Below are 20,875 nucleotides of genomic sequence, written 5' to 3'. Positions count from 1 at the left end.
ATAATTGCTCAAATGCAGCTATCAGCTGAAGATTAAACTAATATTTTCTATTTAATACACATTATAATTTCATGTATAGCATTAGTGGTGGGATCATATTTGTCATCACAGATCAATGCAGTAAAAAGTTTAGCCAGCTTATGGCTTTCTGTAAAGAAGTGAGAATTCTGATATCTGTCACAGAGGTTTTTTTCAGGTCACTGAAAACTGATGACAGATCCTTTGGTATAAAATTCCAGTTGTATCATGTTATGCATTTGGATGGATACCATAGAAAAAGAAAAGCAAACTGAGGACAAATAAGCAGCTGAGTGATTTACTTTAATATATAATTAGCTACTCTGTAAATGCCAGATCAGTGCAATTCATAATAATTTTTAATACCACTTGAAATAAGTTGTAACAGCAAGATGAAAATGAAACTGACAACCATTAGGTTAAATTATGCCTGATTGGAAACATGTTGAAATATTGACTTTGAATGATACCCAGCTCAAACGAAATCCACAAGGAATAAACTGTGAAAAAACTTCTGAAGCCTTTTGGCTGAAGTATTTCCTAGCAAAGACATAAATCACAGGGTTAATGCAACTGTTGGTGATAGCCAAAGTGTAACCAAACTACTCACCAAAGTTGAGCAGTTCCCCCCCGAAGCAACCTTTGATTACTTCTGTCTGGTATAATATATCAAGGAACACAAAAAAGTGGTAAGGAGTCCAGCACAGAAGAGACATCAGTACCACTGTGAAGATCAACCTGGTAGCCTTTGTGCCTTTGTGCTCCTTGCAACTTTTCATTCCGAGTGCTCTGCATTCCCTTGCCTTTTTTTTTTTAGGAAGTGTATGGTAGAGAAATTAAGGAAGATAACTGCTGTGGATGGCAATACAAACCCCGCTATGTTGAATACCAACCTTTCAGTTGTTACCCACAATGGGGTGGGGAAGTCTAAAGTGCATGCTGAAATATTCCACAGGGGAAAGTGTTTCACAGTCCTAAACATAAGGGTTGGGATGCTGAGAAGGCTGCCAAAGAACCAGGTGAGCAAGCAGATCCATTTGGCTGTAGTTTTGCTCTGTATCACTCTGTTGTCCAAGGTGTGAACAAAAGTCAAATAGCGATCCATGCTGACTGCCACCAGCAAGTAGATGCTGGTGTACATGTTCAGGCTGATGGATGCGCTGGTGCTGCGGCAAAGGAAATTGCCAAATGACCAGTTAAATTCATTCCTGATGTTCTCTGACCAGAAAGGGAGATGTGAGGAAGATAAGATCAGCAGCAGCTAGGTTCATAAGGTAGATTTCAGCTCTCTTCAGGGGACCCTTGTGCAGTGAATAAGTGAATAGAACAAATGCATTTCCAAGCATTCCAATAACACAGACAGTGTTGATATATTTGGGTACTATATAGTACAGGATTTCCCACAAGTCATTCAAGTCCAGGCAAATAGTTGAGTTGCTCTTGATTTCACTCTGGTTTGAGGAGGGAACATTCAGTAGAGAAGTTTCAGGTGTTTTTAAAAAAATTCTGAAGTGAACAGGAGATGTCTTTGAAATGAGAGGAAGGGACTGCAAAAAAGAACCATAACATTTAAAGGTCTTCCATCAGTGGTATAACAAACATTTAACTTCTGGAAGTGCCCACTGGTTATTACAGGCTAGATCAATCCATGCTTCGTATGTGCAATGGTGAGAAATGTTCTCATATTGGCAAGCTTTGAAATTCCTCTAAATCCTACGAAATTTCCTCTCTTTGCTGCCATTGTTTACAGTGGCACAGAGGAAGGAAAGTGCCAATTTAGTGTAAGTAGTTTTGTGTCTCCTCCAGACTGATGCAGAAACAGATACAGTCAAATTCCAGCTCCCTGAGGGTAGCAGGAATCATGCTGGTGACACAAAGCTAGCTGTGCACCCTTCCCTGCCCTTTCTCTTACTCTTATTTTCCATATTATATATAAATTTAGCAGGATGATGCCCATTTCCCCAGCACCAGGAATGCTACCTACTCTCCGTGTGCATCGCTCATTTGTTTAACTTTTCGTTCTTTTGCTCCCTCTCAGTTCCTCTGATCCTGAACTTTGGGTTAACATTGCTGTTAGATTAGACAGCTTATTGCCCTCAAATGTCAGCAATTATAATGATAAAGCATTGACTCCTCCAAGATCCTATGCTGAAGATCTTGGCTGGAGAGAGGGTCTCCTACAGGTCCAAATTCACAGCACTCCTCTCCAGTTCAAAATTTCATTTTGAGTGCAGGTGGAGGGAGGCAGCCCCAGCCTCCAGAGCATTTAGGCTTTTGTAGCATTAGCAATGCTTTTGTTTCTCTCTGGTAACTCTGTGTGAGGTAGTGCAGGAAAGATAACATAGGTAAAATGTTGTTTTCCTTTGAAAATCTGCTGGGTTGCCAGGGCTGCCTCCTCTGGTGACTATTCTCCTGGTGATGTTGTGCTTGATAATAGTGCCTGCATCTTGTTTTTTGCAAGCGTTCAGTCTCAGAGTCATTATGGTAGACAAGACATTGCTGAGACTATGATAACATCAAACATTTCAGTATTTCATGTTTAAGTGGAGCATGTCAGTCATAAAGTAGAATGCATTTAAAAAAAAAAAATCAGTATTTTGCAATCAGTCATCCTGAATGTTAATTTTCTGCTACAGCCATTTCACTCTGCTCTTTAAGTTTCTGTATTTTTACACCCAGAAGATAACTAAGGGTAGAGTTTCTGAGGAAAGCATCATTCATCTCTTACATATATGTACAACCTTAGTGATGTCTGTACCTCAGCCACTTGCAATATTTCTGTCTGCGATGCCTCTAGGTATCGGTTAAGTACAAATATTCCACATCACACAATTTGGTACTTAATGCATAGAACATTTTCTATCATTGTGGAATTAAGAGAGCAGTGAAGTTTTATCTGAGTTCATAAACTCACTCAAGCTGGCAGTCTTCCCTCACAATAGTCTGAATGTTATCTCTTCCACTGACAGTTTCATGCAAACTAAGATAACTTGAGAGGATTTGAAACTAAAAAGACAGTGGGAATCTAACCCTGTTGTAGCAGGTGTCTGGCTAAGATGTAAGAGCAATGGAAGAAAACCTGTAATGTTCTATGTAAAAAATAATGGAGAAGATATATAACAGTTAAATATTTCCTTTTGTAAACAGAATCATTACTTTTACTAAATACAGAGGAAAAAGAAGGGTTTATTTTCCTTGCTTACGATCTCTGGGCTGGAGCCACGGATGCATTCACGATGAGCTAAACTAAAAAAAACCTCAGGAACATTTACTTCCCAGTGCAACTTAGATTTTAGCTGCAGCTAACTATGACTTCCTGGTCAGCTAGCAATTGTACATGAAGTGTCTGTAGAGTTAGTCATTGGAAAAATTTCTCCAGAGCCTAATAGCTAGTGTCTGAGCACTACCACAAGCCTTTTATAAACTTGGAGGTCCAGATGTCCTCTTGGCAGAAAACACAGTTCATATTCAGCTGTATAATTTCATTTCCTCTTCAAAGGGAATTTTCTTCTGTAGGTATTTTTAAGTATGTAGTGCTAATCAGCAATTAACCACATGAACAATTCCTGATTTATGTACTTAACACATTTCAGTCACCTTTTATTCAAATAATGATGTATTTTTACTGCTTTGAACACATTTCTGATTAATTTCAATATACAGTGAATTTATGACCACTATTACTATTAATGCATATTAACCAGTTAGGATCATGTGTTCTGGAAACACTAAATAAATGCAAATTGAGCTTAGGGAACAATTTTAAATGTAGATTACATTGAAAGTGAAAATCCTGTCAACAGCTAAGCACGTTTGGCTGGAAAGAAATTTTATAAAATGGATCATGTTTTTACGTATAAAGAGAACTAATCCTGACTCTCAGAGTTAGTTTCATAGTAAAAAAGAAAGGGAAACTCTTAGTAGACTGCACAGATCAGAACTGAGAGCATGAAAGGTTTTTTTTATACATAAAAGTATATGAAATGATTGTAATAAAGGTAAGATAAAAACTGGATAGACATACCTAATCCTTGTGCTTCCTGGCGATTTAGGTAAAGTTCTAAATTCAGGAACAGTTGGTAGAGAGCAGGGCAGAGGTTACTGAGAGGATTCAAAGATCCATCCTGAGGCACAACTGAGTGTGTTCCGTGTGGTTTGTTGGCCATGTACAGTGTGCGTGATGTTGCATTTTGGAAGAAAGCCCCAGGATATGGTTTTTTTTCACTTCTCCAAATGTTGGCTGTAGTAATTTTCAAGGCATGTGAAATATCATGCTCATTGTGAAATCTTAAAAGCCATATACTGTGACGCTTGTCCTCCTGTGACCACTAAATAAGGTTCTCAAGTACAGATCCTTGTCAATTAAAAGTTCTTTTGCATGATTAACTATGGCTGTAATAAAAACAATCTCATGAACAGCTCTCTCAGTGCCAATGCACACAAAGACAAACTTTGAACTAGGTTTTTCTTGTAGTGGGAGCTCCTTTCTCTGCCAGTCTGGGGGAGCACCATGCCAAGGAGCTGGGGTTAGAGCACAACAGGTATATGGGAAGGGCTGCTGAAACATGGTCCCACTACATCCCATTTCCACTGTTTCTGAAAAGCAATGTCTTTTGAATTACGTGTTGCCTAGGGAACCCTAATAACCTACAGGAGACCAGTCTTGAAACAACACATCCCGTACTGACTCATTAAGGTAAGTGCAATGGAACAGGAGATCTTCATCAAACACTTTCCAAAACTTCCTCTTTGCTTGCGCCAGTGCATTTCTGAGTTTAAATTATTTTTTCCATAAAGAAGAACATTTGAGCAATAGCAAGGAGTCTGGAAATCATCCTTGCTTGGACATCAGTCTCTAGGAGCTGCCAACATCCACATTTACTCAGATCTCTGAATGAAAACTGCAGCTGCATCTCAAATTTATAGTCTTACAAAACTCTTCACTTCAAAATGGGATCAAAATATTAGTTTGCAAATCCAGCTTCTCTTTGTAAATTTAGTTTCGTATTTTCAGTTGTTTTTCATTGTCATCTTTAGAACTTTTTTTAGTAGTGGAGAGAGATTCAGAATTGAGAGTCTATGTATTTGGTGCAAAAAAGTAAAAGGGATAGGCACTGCTGTAGCTCCAGCCTCTAAATAACTTAGAACAACTCCACATAAGAAGCTATAACTTTATACAAAAAGGGATTTAATGTATTATTTCCTTGCAACTAGGGTCTTCATTTCAACCTGTAGAAAGCATATAATAATTTGTTAACATTTTATAGTTTGCACAAATGTAATGGACCACAAATCAAAGGAATTTGAAGGGTTAGTTAAAAACAACTTACATAGGAGTCAACAGTTCAAAGGTTTTTGCGGTGTATACATAATTAAAACGTAACTGTCTATTGATGTCTTCCACTTGGGATACTCACAGCACATTAGGTTATGTTATGATATTCAGCCACTCTGTCTATGCTTATTTTCCTGCAAAAAGTACGCATTCTCTAGAGCTGCATAAGAATTTACAAATGCTAACTGGGCCGCTTTGATCAGAAAGATTAAACAGATATCTTGATGATGGCAGAGGTGAGACCTCTCAATTATTGCACAAATTATGTGGTAGACAAACAGCAGAAATCCAAAAGGTCTCCCGAGTTATGGCTTTTGGTCCAACAGTTCAGCCATTAAAAATCTTCCTCTTAACATAGCTGGAACATTTAATGATCTGAACTAATTAATTTTTTTGGAACAGTATGATTTATGAGGTTGTTTTTCTTTATTGAAATGGTTTGAAAATCAACACAGTTATCTGCTGTCGCTGTTCATCTATTCTGGAACAGAAGAAATGTTTTTGATGTGACCTTGTGATGTAAAATTCTTCATTCAGCTTGGCTGGATTTCTTTACTCAATCACACATAGTATAGACAGTGATTATTAAGGAGAGCTTAAACTCTCATGAAGTGATTTATAGTTCTTAATAAGTGATTTTGGTAGCATCATAGTACAGTAATAATCAAGCTCTACTAACTTGTTGTGGTTTAAGCCCTGTAGACAAGTCAGCCACGCAGTTCCTACTACCCTCCCCCCCCCGGAGGGATGGGGAGGAGAATCTAAAGAATGTAACTCCCACGGGTTGAGATAAGAACAGTTTAATAACTAAGGTATAACACAAATCACTACTGCTACCACCAATAATAACAGTGGTAGGAGAAATAACAAGGGAAGAGAATACGATACCACCCACCGAAACAAGCCCGACCAAGCAGAGAGTGCCCTTCCGGGTAACTCCCAGTTACATCCTGGGCATGACGTGCTGTGGTACGGAATACCTTTTTGGCTAGTTTGGGTCAGGTGTCCTGTCCCTGCTTCCTCCCGGCTTCCCCTCCTCCCTGGCAGAGCATGAGACTCACAAAGCCCTTGGTCAGACCAAACATCGGTGTTATCAGCTCTGTTCCCAGGCCGAAAGTAAAAAACAAAGCTCTGCACCAGCTGCTAAGAAGGAGAAAAAATGACTGCTACTGCTGAACCCAGGACAGTATCCACCCGTTATTCCATACCATTCACGTCATGCTCACATCCCACATTTTCAATATACCATCGCTCTTACATATATATACATCCACATACATGCACAGAGAGAAAGAGATCATTTCTTAGTACATGGACCCATCTCTATAATGCTGCTGAGTCCATTAGGTCCATGATGTCAGGTTCCATCTCCTGTAACAGTTTTTTGGGGCAGGAGAGGCAGTGTGCAGTGTTGGATCTTTGCCTGCTGATGCTAATCGTTCCTTTACTGTAGAACTCGTCTGATTCTATCAAAGTTCATTCTCTGTTGGGATGATGGTTGGAGGGAAGTCAGGGCCAGTCGCTGGTGCCCTGCAGACTTCTAGTTGATGGGCTATAAAAATATTGCACAGCAGGCAACAGCATACAATTAAGTTCATTGGCTGTTTTCCCCTAAAATCAAAACTCCTTGAGGTATACATCGGACTTACCCATCTTCCCGCATTACCCACCAAGTATATCTGGGTCCCTGAGCAAAAGCAATCCCTTGAGTGGGTTTGCCTTTACCTGAAGCAGGAATAACCCAGACTGTCTTCCCCAGCAAATTCTTCATGTGCACCACAGGAACTTTGTCCCCCTCTACAATATGTAAAAGTTCTGACTGGGCTGGGCCAGCCCCGTTGGCAGATCCTCTGGTATTGACCAACCAGGTGGCCTTTGGTAAGTGCGTATCCCAATGCTTGAAAGTTCCCCCACCCATTGCTGTCAGTGTAGTTTTTAACAGCCCATTGTACTGTTCGATTTTCCCGGAGGCTGGTGCATGGTAGGGGATGTGATATACCCACTCAATGCCATGCTCTTTGGCCCAAGTGTCTATAAAGTTATCCCAGAAATGAGTCCCATTGTCTGATTCAATTCTCTCTGGGGTGCCATGTCACCACAAAATCTGGTTCTCAAGGCCCAGGGTAGTGTTCCAGGCAGTGGTGTGGGGCACAGCGTATGTTTCCAGCCATCCGGTGGTTGCTTCCACCATGGTAAGCACATGGCGCTTGCCGTGGCGGGTTGGTGGGAGTGTGATATAATCAATTTGCCAGGCCTCCCCATATTTATACTTCAGCCATCGTCCTCCATACCAAAGAGGCTTCAACCGTTTGGCTTGTTTAATTGCAGCACATGTTTCACACTCATGAATAACCTGGGCATTAGTGTCCATTGTTAAGTCCACCCCTCGATCACGGGCCCATCTGTATGTTGCATCTCTACCCTGATGGCCTGAAGTGTCATGGGCCCACCGGGCCAAAAATAATTCACCTTTATGTTGCCAATCTAAGTCCATCTGAGCCACTTCAATCTTAGCAGCTTTATCCACTTGTTGGTTGTTCTGGTGTTCCTCAGTGGCCCGACTCTTGGGTACATGGGCGTCTACATGGCGTACCTTCACCACCAGGTTCTGCACCCGGGCAGCGATATCTTGCCACAGTGCAGCAGCCCAGATGGGTTTACCTCTGTGTTCCAGTTGCTCTCCTTCCACTGCTGCAACCACCCCCACAGGGCATTTGCCACCATCCATGAGTCAGTTTAAAGTACTGGCCACTTTTCTCGTTCAGCAATGTCCAGGGCCAGCTGGATGGCTTTCACCTCGGCAAACTGACTCGATTCACCCTCTCCTTCAGCAGTTTCTGCAACTTGTCGTTGAGGACTCCATACAGCTGCCTTCAATCTCTGATGCTTTCCCATAATACGGCAGGACCCATCAGTAAACAAGGCATACTGCTGTTCACTTTCTGACAGTTTATTATATGGTGGGGCCTCTTCAGCACGCATCACCTCCTCCTCTGGTGACATTCCAAAATCTTTGCCCTCTGGCCAGTCCATGATGACTTCTAGAATGCCTGGACGACTGGGATTTCCTATTCGGGCTCGTTGTGTAGTTAGTGCAGCCCATTTACTCCATGTAGTAGTTGCATGATGTGTAGAAGAGACCCTGCCTTTGAACATTCATGCCAGCACGTGCAACCAGGGTGCCAGGAGGAGCTGTGCTTCAGTGCCAATCACCTCTGAAGCAGCTTGAACACCTTCATAGGCTGCCAGTATCTCTTTCTCAGTTGGGGTATAGCTGGCCTCAGATCCTTTGTATCCCTGGCTCCAAAAGCTGAGGGTTCAACCTCGAGTCTCCCCTGGAGCTTTCTGCCAGAGGCTCCAGGTAGGACCATTCTCCCCAGCTGCGGTGTACAGTACATTTTTTACATCTGGCCCAGTCCGAACTGGTCCAAGGGCTACTGCATGAACTATCTCACGTTTAATTTGCTCAAAGGCATGCTGTTGCTCAGGGCCCCATTTAAAATCATTCTTCTTCCGAGTCACATGATAGAGAGGGCTTACAGTTGAACTGTAATTTGGGATGTGCATTCTCCAGAACCCCACAGCACCCAAGAAAGCTTGTGTTTCTTTCTTATTAGTTGGTGGAGACATTATCTTGTTGATCACATCTGTGGGGATCTGGCGACGTCCATCTTGCCATTTTATTCGCAAAAATTGGATCTCTTGTGCAGGTCCCTTGACCTTACTCCGTTTTAGGGCAAAACCAGCTTTCAGCAGGATTTGGATTATTTTCCTCCCTTTCTCAAAGACTTCTTCCGCTGTATCACCCCACACAATAATGTCATCAATGTATTGTAGGTGTTCTGGAGCTTGCCCCTGTTCCAGTGCAGTCTGGATCAGTCCATGGCAGATGGTAGGGCTGTGTTTCCACCCCTGGGGCAGTCGGTTCCAAGTGTACTGGACGCCCCTCCAAGTAAAAGCAAACTGTGGCCTGCACTCTGCTGCCAAAGGAATTGAGAAGAATGCATTGACAGTATCAATCGTGGCATACCACTTGGCTGCCTTTGACTCTAATTCACACTGAAGTTCTAGCATGTCCGGTACGGCAGCACTCAATGGTAGTGTGACTTTATTCAGGCCACGATAGTCTACTGTTAGTCTCCACTCTCCATTAGATTTTCACACTGGCCATATGGGGCTATTAAAGGGTGAGCGGGTCCTGCTGATCACTCCCGGACTCTCCAGTCTACGGATCAGCTTATGGATGGGAATCAGGGAGTCTCAGTTGGTGCGATATTGCCGCCAGTGCACTGTTGTGGTGGTGATTGGCACTTGTTGTTCTTCGACCTTCAGCAACCCCACAACAGAAGGATCCTCTGAGAGACCAGGCAAGGTGGACAGCTGCTCAATTTCATCGGTCCCCAAAGCAGCAATACCAAAAGCCCATCGGTACCCTTTTGGGTCTTTGAAGTACCCTCTCCTGAGGTAATCTATGCTGAGGATGCATGGAGCCTCTGGACCAGTCACAATGGGGTGCTTTTGCCATTTCCTTCCAATCAGGCTGATCTCAGCCTCCAGTACAGTCAACTCTTGGGATCCTCCTGTCACTCCAGAGATATAGATGGGTTAAACCCCTTGACAGCTTGACGGCATCAGGGTACACTGTGCACCGGTATCTACGAGAGCTTTATACTTCTGTGGGACTGATGTGCCAGGCCATCTGACCCACACAGTCCAATAAATCCGATTGTCCCCTACCTCCACCTGGCTGGAGGCAGGGCCCCTCTAACAGTCATCACAACGCTGGACACTTAAGTCTTGTTGAAAGGGATTATTCTTCTTTATCACAGGAGCTGGAGTAAAATCAGCTCTTCCGCTCCATCTGGGAACCTACTCACCAGAGACTGAAGCCGCAGCTCTCATGGGATGATCAGCCTTGATCCTTGTTCCCCTTTTAAATTCACTCACGTGTTCCTCCAAAGGTTTTCCATCCCACTTTGTCATGTCTTCTCTGTGATCCCATGGGTAAAACCATAGGGTGGCCCATGGCATATACCTTCTATAACTTCTCTCTTGAACAATAGGACACCTTTTGTTAATAGCTGAGATGTGTGTTGGTACACGTGAGGAGCTGGGTAAATCAGATAGATCGTCCCTCAATTGTTTGACATCCTGGGACAGTTTTTCCACAGCTGAGATGATGGAAGGGGTGAGATTGTCTTTGAACTCTCGGAGTTCACGAATCATTTCATCCACTGTTGGTGGTACTATGTCATTCCAGGTTACTGTTGCCAATGAATGGGCATATGATGAGGGTGCATTCCGTGTAAGTTTTCGCCACATGGGTCATGTACATTTGACTTCATCTGGGTCTATGGGTATATCCCCATTATTCGGCTTGAAGTGATAGATCATCTCTACGATGGCTGATTCCCTCAGAGACTGGATGCCTTTGTCTAAAGTAGTCCACTTGGCCGAACGACTCATAACATCGTCCTTGTATGGAAACCTTTCTTTCACAGCTGCCAAGAGCTGCCTCCAAAGACTGAGGGACCTTTTCTGTCTTGCAATTGCTTTGTCAATTCCCCCTTCTCTAGCAAGTGATCCCAGCTGCTTGGCTTCTGTACCTCCTAGTTCGTGACCATCGGCCCCATTGTCCCAGCATCGGAGCAACCAGGTGATGATGTGCTCCCCTGGTTGACGGGTAGAATCTTTTTCGCATATTCTGTAACTCAGTTGAGGTCTGAGATCGAGAAGTCACCTCTTCTTCTTCTTCGTCATGTGATGATGACTCCTGATCAAATGCTGGCTCGGGTGGTGAATACATTGTTTCTTCATCTTGCTTCACCCTTTTTGCCTCCTTCTTGCTTTTTCTCTTGCGTACAGGGGCAACCGATATTGGTACGAATTGGTCCTCTGGTTTAGCTGCATTCATTATCACTGTGGTTTGAGTAGCAACTGTACTTGTCGCTGGAGGTGGTGTAGCTGCTGTGTTTGGAGCTGGGGTAGCTAAGCTGTCTGTTGCAGTCGAAGTTTGAGTAGTGGCTGTAGTTGTCGCTGGGGTAGGTGTAGCTGCTGTGCTTGGAGCTGGGGTAGCTAAGCTGTCTGTTGCTTTACCCTCAGATCCAGGGACATTTTTTTGCTTTTGAAGGTGCTAGATAGTGTTGAACAGGGCCCCGTAAGCATAGGCCAAGCCCCAGCACATTGCCATGATTTGTCCTTCTCTGTTATGACCAGGGTGACAACACACCTCATTTAAGTGTTGTACTAATTCTTCTGGATTTTGCACTTGTTCGGTGGTGGAATTCCAAAGCACTGGAGGGGCCCACTGACCTAGATACTTGCCCATACTATCCCACACACCCTGCCACTCATGACTGTCCAGCCTTGGGGAAAATCCCCTGATTCCCGCATATCATTGTCCAACCCCAGACAAGACCCAAACCTGACTCTGCTTAACTCTCAAAATCAGATGTAATGGTCGTGGACAAAACACACTCTGTAGGCGTGCCAACATGGTGATCCCCATCACAATCAGCAAACCGGTCTCAACAGTATTAAAAGGCCATTCAAAAACTTCAAAACTCTCAAACGATGCTGTAAATGGTCGGGGGGAGGGGGTGTGTGTGGGCTGGGAGGGTAAGAGAATGTCTCCTTCACAGGTTGACCACCCGAGAAGGAGAAAAAAGATGTGCAATTGCTAAGCGCTTCTATTATATAACTCCCGAAGTATAAAGGTGGTGACCACACTGGGAACATAAGCCAGATCAGCTTCATGATCAATGACTCTATTGTATTACAAGTCATTACCATAAAGTACAATGAAACAGGAACCTTAGCCCAAACCCCACACATGAAAAACTCTAACACAGCAAATACCGGCTGTAAGTAAAGTACAATATACTGAAACTGTGAAATCAAGAGAAACAACTTTGAGAGCCAATAGATCAGCATAGTGACGAGTGACTATTAATCCAAAAAAATGAATGCTTATCACAAATACGATTACACACACTCTGGTCAGATCTGTCGTTATCTCAACCCCTCGGGCCCCACGTTGGGTCCCAAAAAGAACTGTCGTGGTTTAAGCCCTGTCGGCAAGTCAGCCACGCAGTTTCTACTCCCGCCCCCCCCTCTCCCGGAGGGATGGGGAGGATAATCGTAAGAATGTAACTCCCATGGGTTGAGATAAGAACAATCTAGTAAGTACATGGACAGTGGGATTGAGTGCACCCTCAGCAAGTTTGCCGATGACACCAAGCTGTGTGGTTCGGTTGATAAGCCAGAGGGAAGGAATGCCATCCAGAGGGATCTCGACACGCTTGGGAGGTGGGCTGATGCCAACCTCATGAAGTTTAACCATGCCAAGTGCAAGGTCCTACACCTGGGTCGGAGCAATCCCAGGCGCAGCTACAGGTTGGGTAGAGAAGAGACTCAGTGCAGCCCTGCAGAGAAGGACTTGGGGATGTTGGTCGATAAGAAAATGAACATGAGCCGGCAGTGTGCGCTCACAGCCCAGAAAGCCAACTGTATCCTGGGCTGCATCAAAAGGAGCATGACCAGCAGGTCGAAGGAGGTGATCCTGCCCCTCTACTCTGCTCTCATGAGACCTCACTTGGAGTATTGTGTGCAGTTCTGGTGTCCTCAACATGAAAAGGACATGGAACTGTTGGAACAAGTCCAGAGGAGGGCCACGAGGATGATCAGGGGACTGGAGCACCTCCCGTATGAAGACAGGCTGAGAAAGTTGGGGCTGTTCAGCCTGGAGAAGAGAAGGCTGTGTGGAGACCTCATAGCAGCCTTCCAGTATCTGAAGGGGGGCTATAAGGATGCTGGGGATGGACTCTTCATCAGGGACTGTAGTGACAGGACAAGGGGTAACGGGTTAAAACTTAAACAGGGGAAGTTTAGATTGGATATAAGGAAGAAATTCTTTACTGTGAGGGTGGTGAGGCACTGGAATGGGTTGCCCAGGGAGGTTGTGAATGCTCCATCCTTGGCGGTGTTCAAGGCCAGGTCGGATGAGGCCTTGGGTGGCTTGGTTTAGTGGGAGGTGTCCCTGCCCATGGCAGGGGGTGGGAACTGGGTGATCTTAAGGTCCTTTCCAACCCTAACTATTCTATGATTCTATGATTCTATGATTCTAAGGTATAAGACAAATCACTACTGCTACCACCAATAATAATAATGATAAGAGAAATAACAATGGAAGAGAATACAATACCACCTGACCGAGCAGAGAGCGCCCTTCCAGGTAACTCCCAGTTACATCCCGGGCATGATGTGCTGTGGTACGGAATACCTCTTTGGCTAGTTTGGGTCAGGTGTCCTGTCCCTGCTTCATCCCGGCTTCCTCTCCTCCCTGGCAGAGCATGAGACTCACAAAGCCCTTGGTCAGACCAAACATCGGTGTTATCAGCTCTGTTCCCAGGCCGAAAGTCAAAAACACAGCTCTGCACCAGCTGCTAAGAAGGAGAAAAAATGACTGCTACTGCTGAACCCAGGACATAACTACAGTTTGTAGTGGCTGAAACAGCACAATATGGAAGGAGCCAATGTAGGTTGAAACTCCACAATGTACTGATGGAAGAGTGGAGTCAAAGGACGATTTTATGGCCAAAGTACTGTTTGGGGCTTTGGAAGACCTGAACTGAGATAATGTCTTCTCCACATAAACCCTGTCTAGAAAACAGGAACCTTGTCCAATCCACAAGAAACGCCAGCTGTTTTTGCTAAAAGCTATTAAGATCAGTAATTTTGCATTTCAAGTGAAGCCAATAGTAACCTAAAAAAAAACCAGACAGTGAAAAGATGAGAATTATTCCTGCTCGTACCTACTTGCAGGCTAGAAATATCAACTGGCTGTTGATACCCCTGCTGTTCCTCTGGCAATGGTTCCTCTGGCGATGATCCCTAGCCATCTCCATTTGACTGAACGCAGAGTCAAGATTTGCATGGCCAAAGCCTCTATGAAAGAAGTGGCAGCCTCGGGTAAAAAGGAAAAAGGGAAGGGTAAAGAGGAATAAAAAGGTGATGTGATTACAATTTGACATCTCCAGCTTTGCAATGCTCAGTATAAAATCTTCCTTCGTTTTACCAAGAACCCTTCTCGTAGAATCATAGAATAGTTAGGGTTGGAAAGGACCTTAAGATCATCTAATTCCAACCCCCCTGCCATGGGCAGGGACACCTCACACTAAACCATGTCACCCAAGGCCTCATCCAACCTGGCCTTGAACACCACCAAGGATGGAGCATTCACAGCCTCCCTGGGCAACCCATTCCAGTGCCTCACCACCCTCTCAGTAAAGAATTTCTTCCTTATATCCAATCTAAACTTCCCCTGTTTAAGTTTGAACCCGTTACCCCTTGTCCTGTCACTACAGTCCCTGATGAAGAGTCCATCCCCAGCATTCTTGTAGGCCCCCATCAGGTACTGGAAGGCTGCTATGAGGTCTCCACGCAGCCTTCTCTTCTCCAGGTTGAACAGCCCCAACTTTCTCAGCCTGTCTTCATACGGGAGGTGCTCCAGTCCCCTGATCATCCTCGTGGCCCTCCTCTGGACTTGTTCCAACAGTTCCATGTCCTTTTTATGCTGAGGACACCAGAACTGTACACAATACTCCAAATGAGGTCCCTAGTCTGTCTTTCATTCGCTACGTACCTATAGAATCCCTTCCTGTTATCCTTAACATCCCCAGCCAAGTTTAATTCTAACTGGGCTCTCCTAACCTGGTCCCTAACTTCCAGGATAACATCCCTGTATTCTTCCCAGGCCACCTGTCCTTGCTTCCACCTTTTATAAGACTCTTTTTTCCTTCCAAGTTTCCTCAGCAGCTCCTTATCCATCCAAGGAGGTCTCCTGGCCCTCCTGCTGCACTTCCTTCTAGTTGGGATGCAACATTCCTGAGCTTGGAGCAGGTGATCCTTGAATAACAATCAACAGTCTTGGGCCCCCCTGCCCTCTAGGGCTGTGTCCCATGGAACCTTACTAAGCAGGTTCCTGAAGAGGCCAAAGTCTGCTCTCTTGAAGTCCAGGGCAGTGAGCTTGCTGCACGCTCTTCTCACTGTCCTGAGGATCTCAAATTCGACCATCTCATGATCGCTGCAACCAAGGCTGCCCTGGAGTGTCACATTTCCAATGAGGCCTTCCCTGTTGGTGAGCACAAGGTCAAGCATGGCACCTCTCCTTGTTGCCTCCTCTGTGACTTGCAGAAGGAAGTCGTTTTCCACACAATCGAGGAACCTCCTGGATTGCTTGTGCCGGTCTGTACCTTCACTCCAACAGATATCAGGGTGGTTGAAGTCCCCCATGAGAACAAGGGCCTGCGAGCATGAGGCTGTTCCTATCTGTCTATAACTTTGAGTTGTTTCTGTGAGAACAGAGCCAAGCACCTGTGACTGTAAACTGCCAGCATGTAATACTTGGACATAGCACTTTATCTTTTGAGGGGTTTGGTTATCGGCACAAGTGGTACATGAAAGTACTGCATAATGTGTGACTGCGCTGGAAATTGGGCAAGAACGCAAATGTCTGTGAGCTGACATTGTGCAGTCTGCAGAGGCTGGTGCAGGGGCTTTCCACTGCTGCTGGTGTCTGCGTGCTTTGAGAGAAAAGGCCTTAGGCAGAAGGTCTATCCTGCAAACAGCACCTGTAGGCTCTTGTGTACCCTAGGTCCTCACACAGCAAAGTAGTATCTGCAGTTTCATGTGCAGAGAAAAACTACTGGAAAGATTTCAGTATCCTTAGCTGCCTTAATTCATATTTTAGCTTCCAAAGGGTCCGAGGGTGGTCAGCACCACTCAGAAATGGGCCCTGAAAAGAAAGCTGACCCAAAGCTTTGAAAGCAGCTAAAATTTTGCCGTTTTAGTTCATTTTCCTTTGGTAAAATGGGAAGTGAAAGAAAGTACCTGCAACAGTTGCACTGCTGACAAGTCATTCCTGACTAACAGGATAAGGGCTAGAGAAGAAAATGCTAGCAAAACTTTCTTAAAGTAGTTTATTTTCTGTTGTACATGCTTACTGCATAGCAAAATAATATCTATATATTTACAAGATTTAAATTAATGTCATATTAATACAATAACATTTTTATATTTTACTTCTCAGTACCAAATACTCAAAAATCTCCTCTGTTTCCTGAATAATCTCTGTATGGACTTCCTTTTATTTAATGACTGTGTAACAGCATGCTTGTGAATGAAACAGTATTGACAACAGTGGAAATAAGAGAAAGCCTTGAAGTGTTTCCCCATAGGTGTCTCGGACAGTATAAAGAATGAACAATAGAAATATTTGTGACAGGATTATACTGGATTGTTAAAGAAAACCTATAGAAATTGTCTATAAGTCATCTGAGGTGATCTAAATCCTATAGTTTTTACAGTACATCCACACACTTTTAGAGCACTTTCGGGTTTAATTATTTGAAGGTTTAATACAAATTTCTCATCTTAAATGAAACTTTATAGTGCCATTCAAGCTCCAAAGAATATAATGCCTCTAGAGATGGCACACCCACCACCTCTTTGGGCAACCTGTTCCGGTATTTTATCACCCTTATTGTAAACAATTTTTTCCTCACGTCCAGCCTGAATTCTCCCTCCTTTAGTTAATTGAGTCCAGTTAGGGAAAAGATACCTTGTATTAATATCTCTCAGATTAACTCTACAAAGAAAATGTAGGCACTGTATGACTCTGAAAAGGCCATTCCTGAATATTCTGATCTTTCTAGACTCTTGTTAGCTTCAGTTAGATTTCTAAGACTCTTAGGCAATGTTCTCCTTCATGTTCTCAGTTTCTTCCACTTCATCATTTATGCTGCTGTACTTTTATATTTCTATTAAATAACATTACCAATATTAATTATCTTTTGTGAATATTGAAAACTAAGTGTCTGAGCTGAAGTGTAGGTATGAATAAATAATATTCACTCATTCAAAAGGAGTAAGTGAATGCCTTTATCCAGTGTAGAAGGGGTAAAAAAATCTTCTACTAGCTTCATGCAGCTGGCTACAGCCTTCCTTCCAGTACTCCTTTGCCTTTTTTTTAGAGCTACTTTCCATCCATACAAGCTGATGTAAACCTGTCACTAGCAGCGGCAGAGCAGTCTCAAAAAGGAACAGCTTGTCGATCAAATAATCAAAATAACTTTGGATGTCTGAACACAGAAAAAAAATGGCTGAACTTAAAAATCCATTTGAATAATAATCCTACAGGATTCATTTACCAGAACTTACTCAGCTACAAGCCCCTTCTATCAGAAGTCTAGTCCAACAAACTGTATGGGTACCATAAGTAGTTGCACAATCCTGGCAGAACTGAGGCCTCTATTCAGGCAACTGTCTGTACGTGTATGTACTGTCTGTACGTGTATGTACACCTTAGAAATGCAAACACTACATGCGTCAAATATTATTCATCCATGAATATGTGAGTATGCTACAAAGGAGGATTTGATAAAGAAAAGTATTCAATAGCATTAGATGCAAGTCTCTGTATGCAGTTTCCATCAAGATCAAACCCTTGCTTTCTTACAAATGATGAATACTACCACATTTACTCTGTTGACTAGTAGTAGATTGATATTAGTGGAGACAGATAAGTTAGAAGGCTTTTTTTAATGTAATGAACAAATTGTGCTATCACGGTGGTGGGAAAACAGACTTTTTCCTTTGATATTCATTTGAAATGGAAGTTCTTAAAGTGTCCAGGGAGTTTTCCATCTGCACACACTGTGATTTTCTGCACCTCTTTGGGAGCAAGTCCTTGTAGAATTCCACAACCTTCTTCTGGAAGTGTTTCCCTACAATTACATACAAGATTGGGTTCAGGCAGCTGTTGCAAAAGGCACAGTATGTACCTATCTGGGTCACTATGTCGTTGATTTCTTCCAGGCATTTAGGAGTGGGTGCAAGGTAACGGATTGTGTCAATGAACGTGCTGATTTGGAATGGAAGCCAGCAAATGATGAACAGCAAAAGCACAGCAAGGACCAGCATGGTGGCTCTCCTCTCTGTCTGGATCAACTTAATTTTTTGTAGCTCATTACTTCGTAAGGCCTTGATGATTTGCATTGTGCAGTAGGTAATTACACAAAGTGGGATCACAAAGCCCACAATATTCAACAAGCAGTTGTTTGCAGGCTCCCAGTAGCTGGCTGGGTAAACAAGAGTGCAGGCTGTGATGTTGTATTCTGCATAATAGTGTAAATTTCGGAACACCATTGTAGGTGAACATATGAGCAATGCACATGTCCAGATGACAAAGCTGTTCCATTTGGCACAGACAGTTCGTCGCATCCGTCCAAGAGACATGGTTTTCACCAAGGCTAGGTAGCGGTCGATGCTCACAAGTGTCAGGAAATAAATGCTAGAGTAAAAGTTCATGTTACTCATTATGTTGACAGCTTTACAGAGGAATAGGCCAAAAGGCCATTGAAACCCATTAGAAATATTAATGGCCCAGAAAGGTAAAGCACAGACCAACATTAAGTCAGCAAGTGCCATGTTTGCTAGGTAAATTTCAGCCACTGTGCAGCGACTCTTGTGGAAACACAGGACGATGAGGACAAAGGAATTTTCCAATGCTCCAAGAATAAATATAAACCAGAGGAAGCCAGGCTGAAAATCCTGCAGCCATTGCCATACGTATGAATTAATACATTTATATTCATTCAGCTGATGAACTCCTGAATTATTGTTGCAATCTGTTGGACTGACTGTGAGCTCCTGCGTGGCCATGATGTTGTAAAGTTCCGTAGTGTTTTCAGTTGTGATGGAAACCATTTCTGTGCAGAGAAAGAGAAAAAGGTGACATGACATTGCTGTACCTAGCTCATTGCTGGAAAAGACACAGTAAGAAAACCTAATGCTGCTTTCATTACTGTCCTAAAAAGCATGGCTTTGAACAGGCTTACAATTCCCTGGGTTGCTTTCTCATACATGCTTGCAGAGGATCTCACAGACTAAACTGCTATAGACTGTGTGGACAAATTTTAAGTGAGTGAAACAGGGGATAAACCAACAGCATACATTGCCACCAACATTTTAACCGAAAAGAACATTTGCCAGCCTTTATTCACGAGAACCAAGCTGTAGCAAGTATTTTTTAATTCTTTGGGTAGATTCAACATTACTTTCTCTTCTTATCTTTGGGTATTGATAGCCATAGTCTCCTAAAGGACAGATGTACCTTGCAAATCTCATGTTGCTCATTGTTAAGCTGCTAGTTCCGTGGCATGTCCCTCAACATTTTACACCCTCTCCTGTAAAGCAAGAATTGGGTGGAATTCAATGGTCCTTCTTCCCCAGACAACACCATATTTTTTCCCAAATACTATGACTGTCACAGCGCACATTTAGTTTGCATCTTTAGTCTGCATTTTGAAAGCTCAAGGAGCAAGATCAGTGTTTGCAAGCACTGTGCTTTTCTCAACTTAGCACTGGATTCACCCATGTATTCATGTCTCTGTGCTACATTCTCTTTCTGCAAGCTTTCTCTTTCTTTTCTTCTTTCATGGAAGAGAGAAATGGCACCACTTTTGTGGGAGACCTTGATTTTAATAGGTCTGCAGTTTGGCAAATATGGTGGTCATCATGTAAGCCAGGACCTGCCTGCAATCCAGCTGCACTGAGCCAATTTGGGTCCAAGACAACAGTCTGAAATCCAGGTGCTGTACTGTAAATATTCTACAGGTCAAAAAGCTTGGGGTGTTACAGCTATTAAATATAGCTTCCTGTAAGGACGGGCATAAATATCAGATGTGTATTTAAATGTTATTGAAACCAACTGGAAGTTGAGCATGCAGCATCCACTCAGTACTTTTAAAATGTTAACTATGGTTTTATTGTTGTGCACTCAGATAATGAATGCTGAGGTATTCTAATGCAAGATTCGCTTCCCAGAGCTGTATATATAATTCTCTGGACTGGGTGACAGAAATACTGTTTGTCTTTTTCCAGGTCTTTAAAATATCACTGTTTATTTTTGGGTCAACTGGAAGATTTTCAGATGCATTTTTCATTAAGACATTCGTCTGACTCAGCTGGTAACTTGGAAGTAAAAAGGGGACACATTTGTAATTCCTGAAAAGATGGGGTTCTCATTTGTGCTCCGGTTACTAGATTTGTTTGTTGTTAAGTGTCAGGTCTTGATATGCATGTAGAAATTTGGCTGTTGGATGCAGAATTACTAAAAAATGGTGGTCATATTTTGTGTACTTACTTTTAATTAAGCACTGTAGTACTTGAGAACCAACAGCAAAGAGAAGACTGTATTTTTATAAAGGAGACTCTCACTGTACTGTAAAAATTGTAACAGGGGTGTCATGCAGGACAGGTTAACTGAATAAAACAGGCAAGTGGCACTGAGAACCTTGGAAGACAGGCAACTTAAACTGGACTAATGAGCACAAACCAAAATGTCAGCAACACGTATTTCTAATCCTCCAGTCCTTCACAACTTGAGCAAAGGACAGTATTTACAGAAACTGGGTAACAACATAAAAATTCTCATCCTCCAAGTTCATCCTTCCACAACCT

The 20,875-nt window shown here is 43.2% G+C and overlaps 2 protein-coding genes across 2 annotated transcripts; both read right to left on the bottom strand.

Moving 5' to 3' along the window:
* Positions 1-432: 432 nt before the first annotated feature.
* Positions 433-10,336, bottom strand: BDKRB1 (bradykinin receptor B1; the record flags this gene model as incomplete). Its single annotated transcript, XM_080618222.1, is given in 6 exon segments — positions 433-476; positions 479-620; positions 624-830; positions 833-1,253; positions 1,255-1,565; positions 10,301-10,336. Coding segments are annotated over 6 exon segments (1,161 nt in total).
* Positions 10,337-17,977: 7,641 nt separating this feature from the next.
* On the bottom strand, positions 17,978-19,120 carry BDKRB2 (bradykinin receptor B2; the record flags this gene model as incomplete). The annotated part of the gene is made up of 1 exon (XM_080618221.1): positions 17,978-19,120. One exon carries the CDS (start codon positions 19,118-19,120, stop codon positions 17,978-17,980), a length of 1,143 nt encoding a protein of 380 aa, XP_080474347.1.
* Positions 19,121-20,875: the final 1,755 nt, after the last annotated feature.

The sequence above is a fragment of the Psittacula echo genome (genome assembly GCF_963264785.1).
Source record: "Psittacula echo genome assembly, chromosome: 5".
In the NCBI taxonomy this organism is placed as follows: domain Eukaryota; kingdom Metazoa; phylum Chordata; class Aves; order Psittaciformes; family Psittacidae; genus Psittacula; species Psittacula echo.
This window is presented reverse-complemented; position numbering and strand designations above follow the sequence as displayed.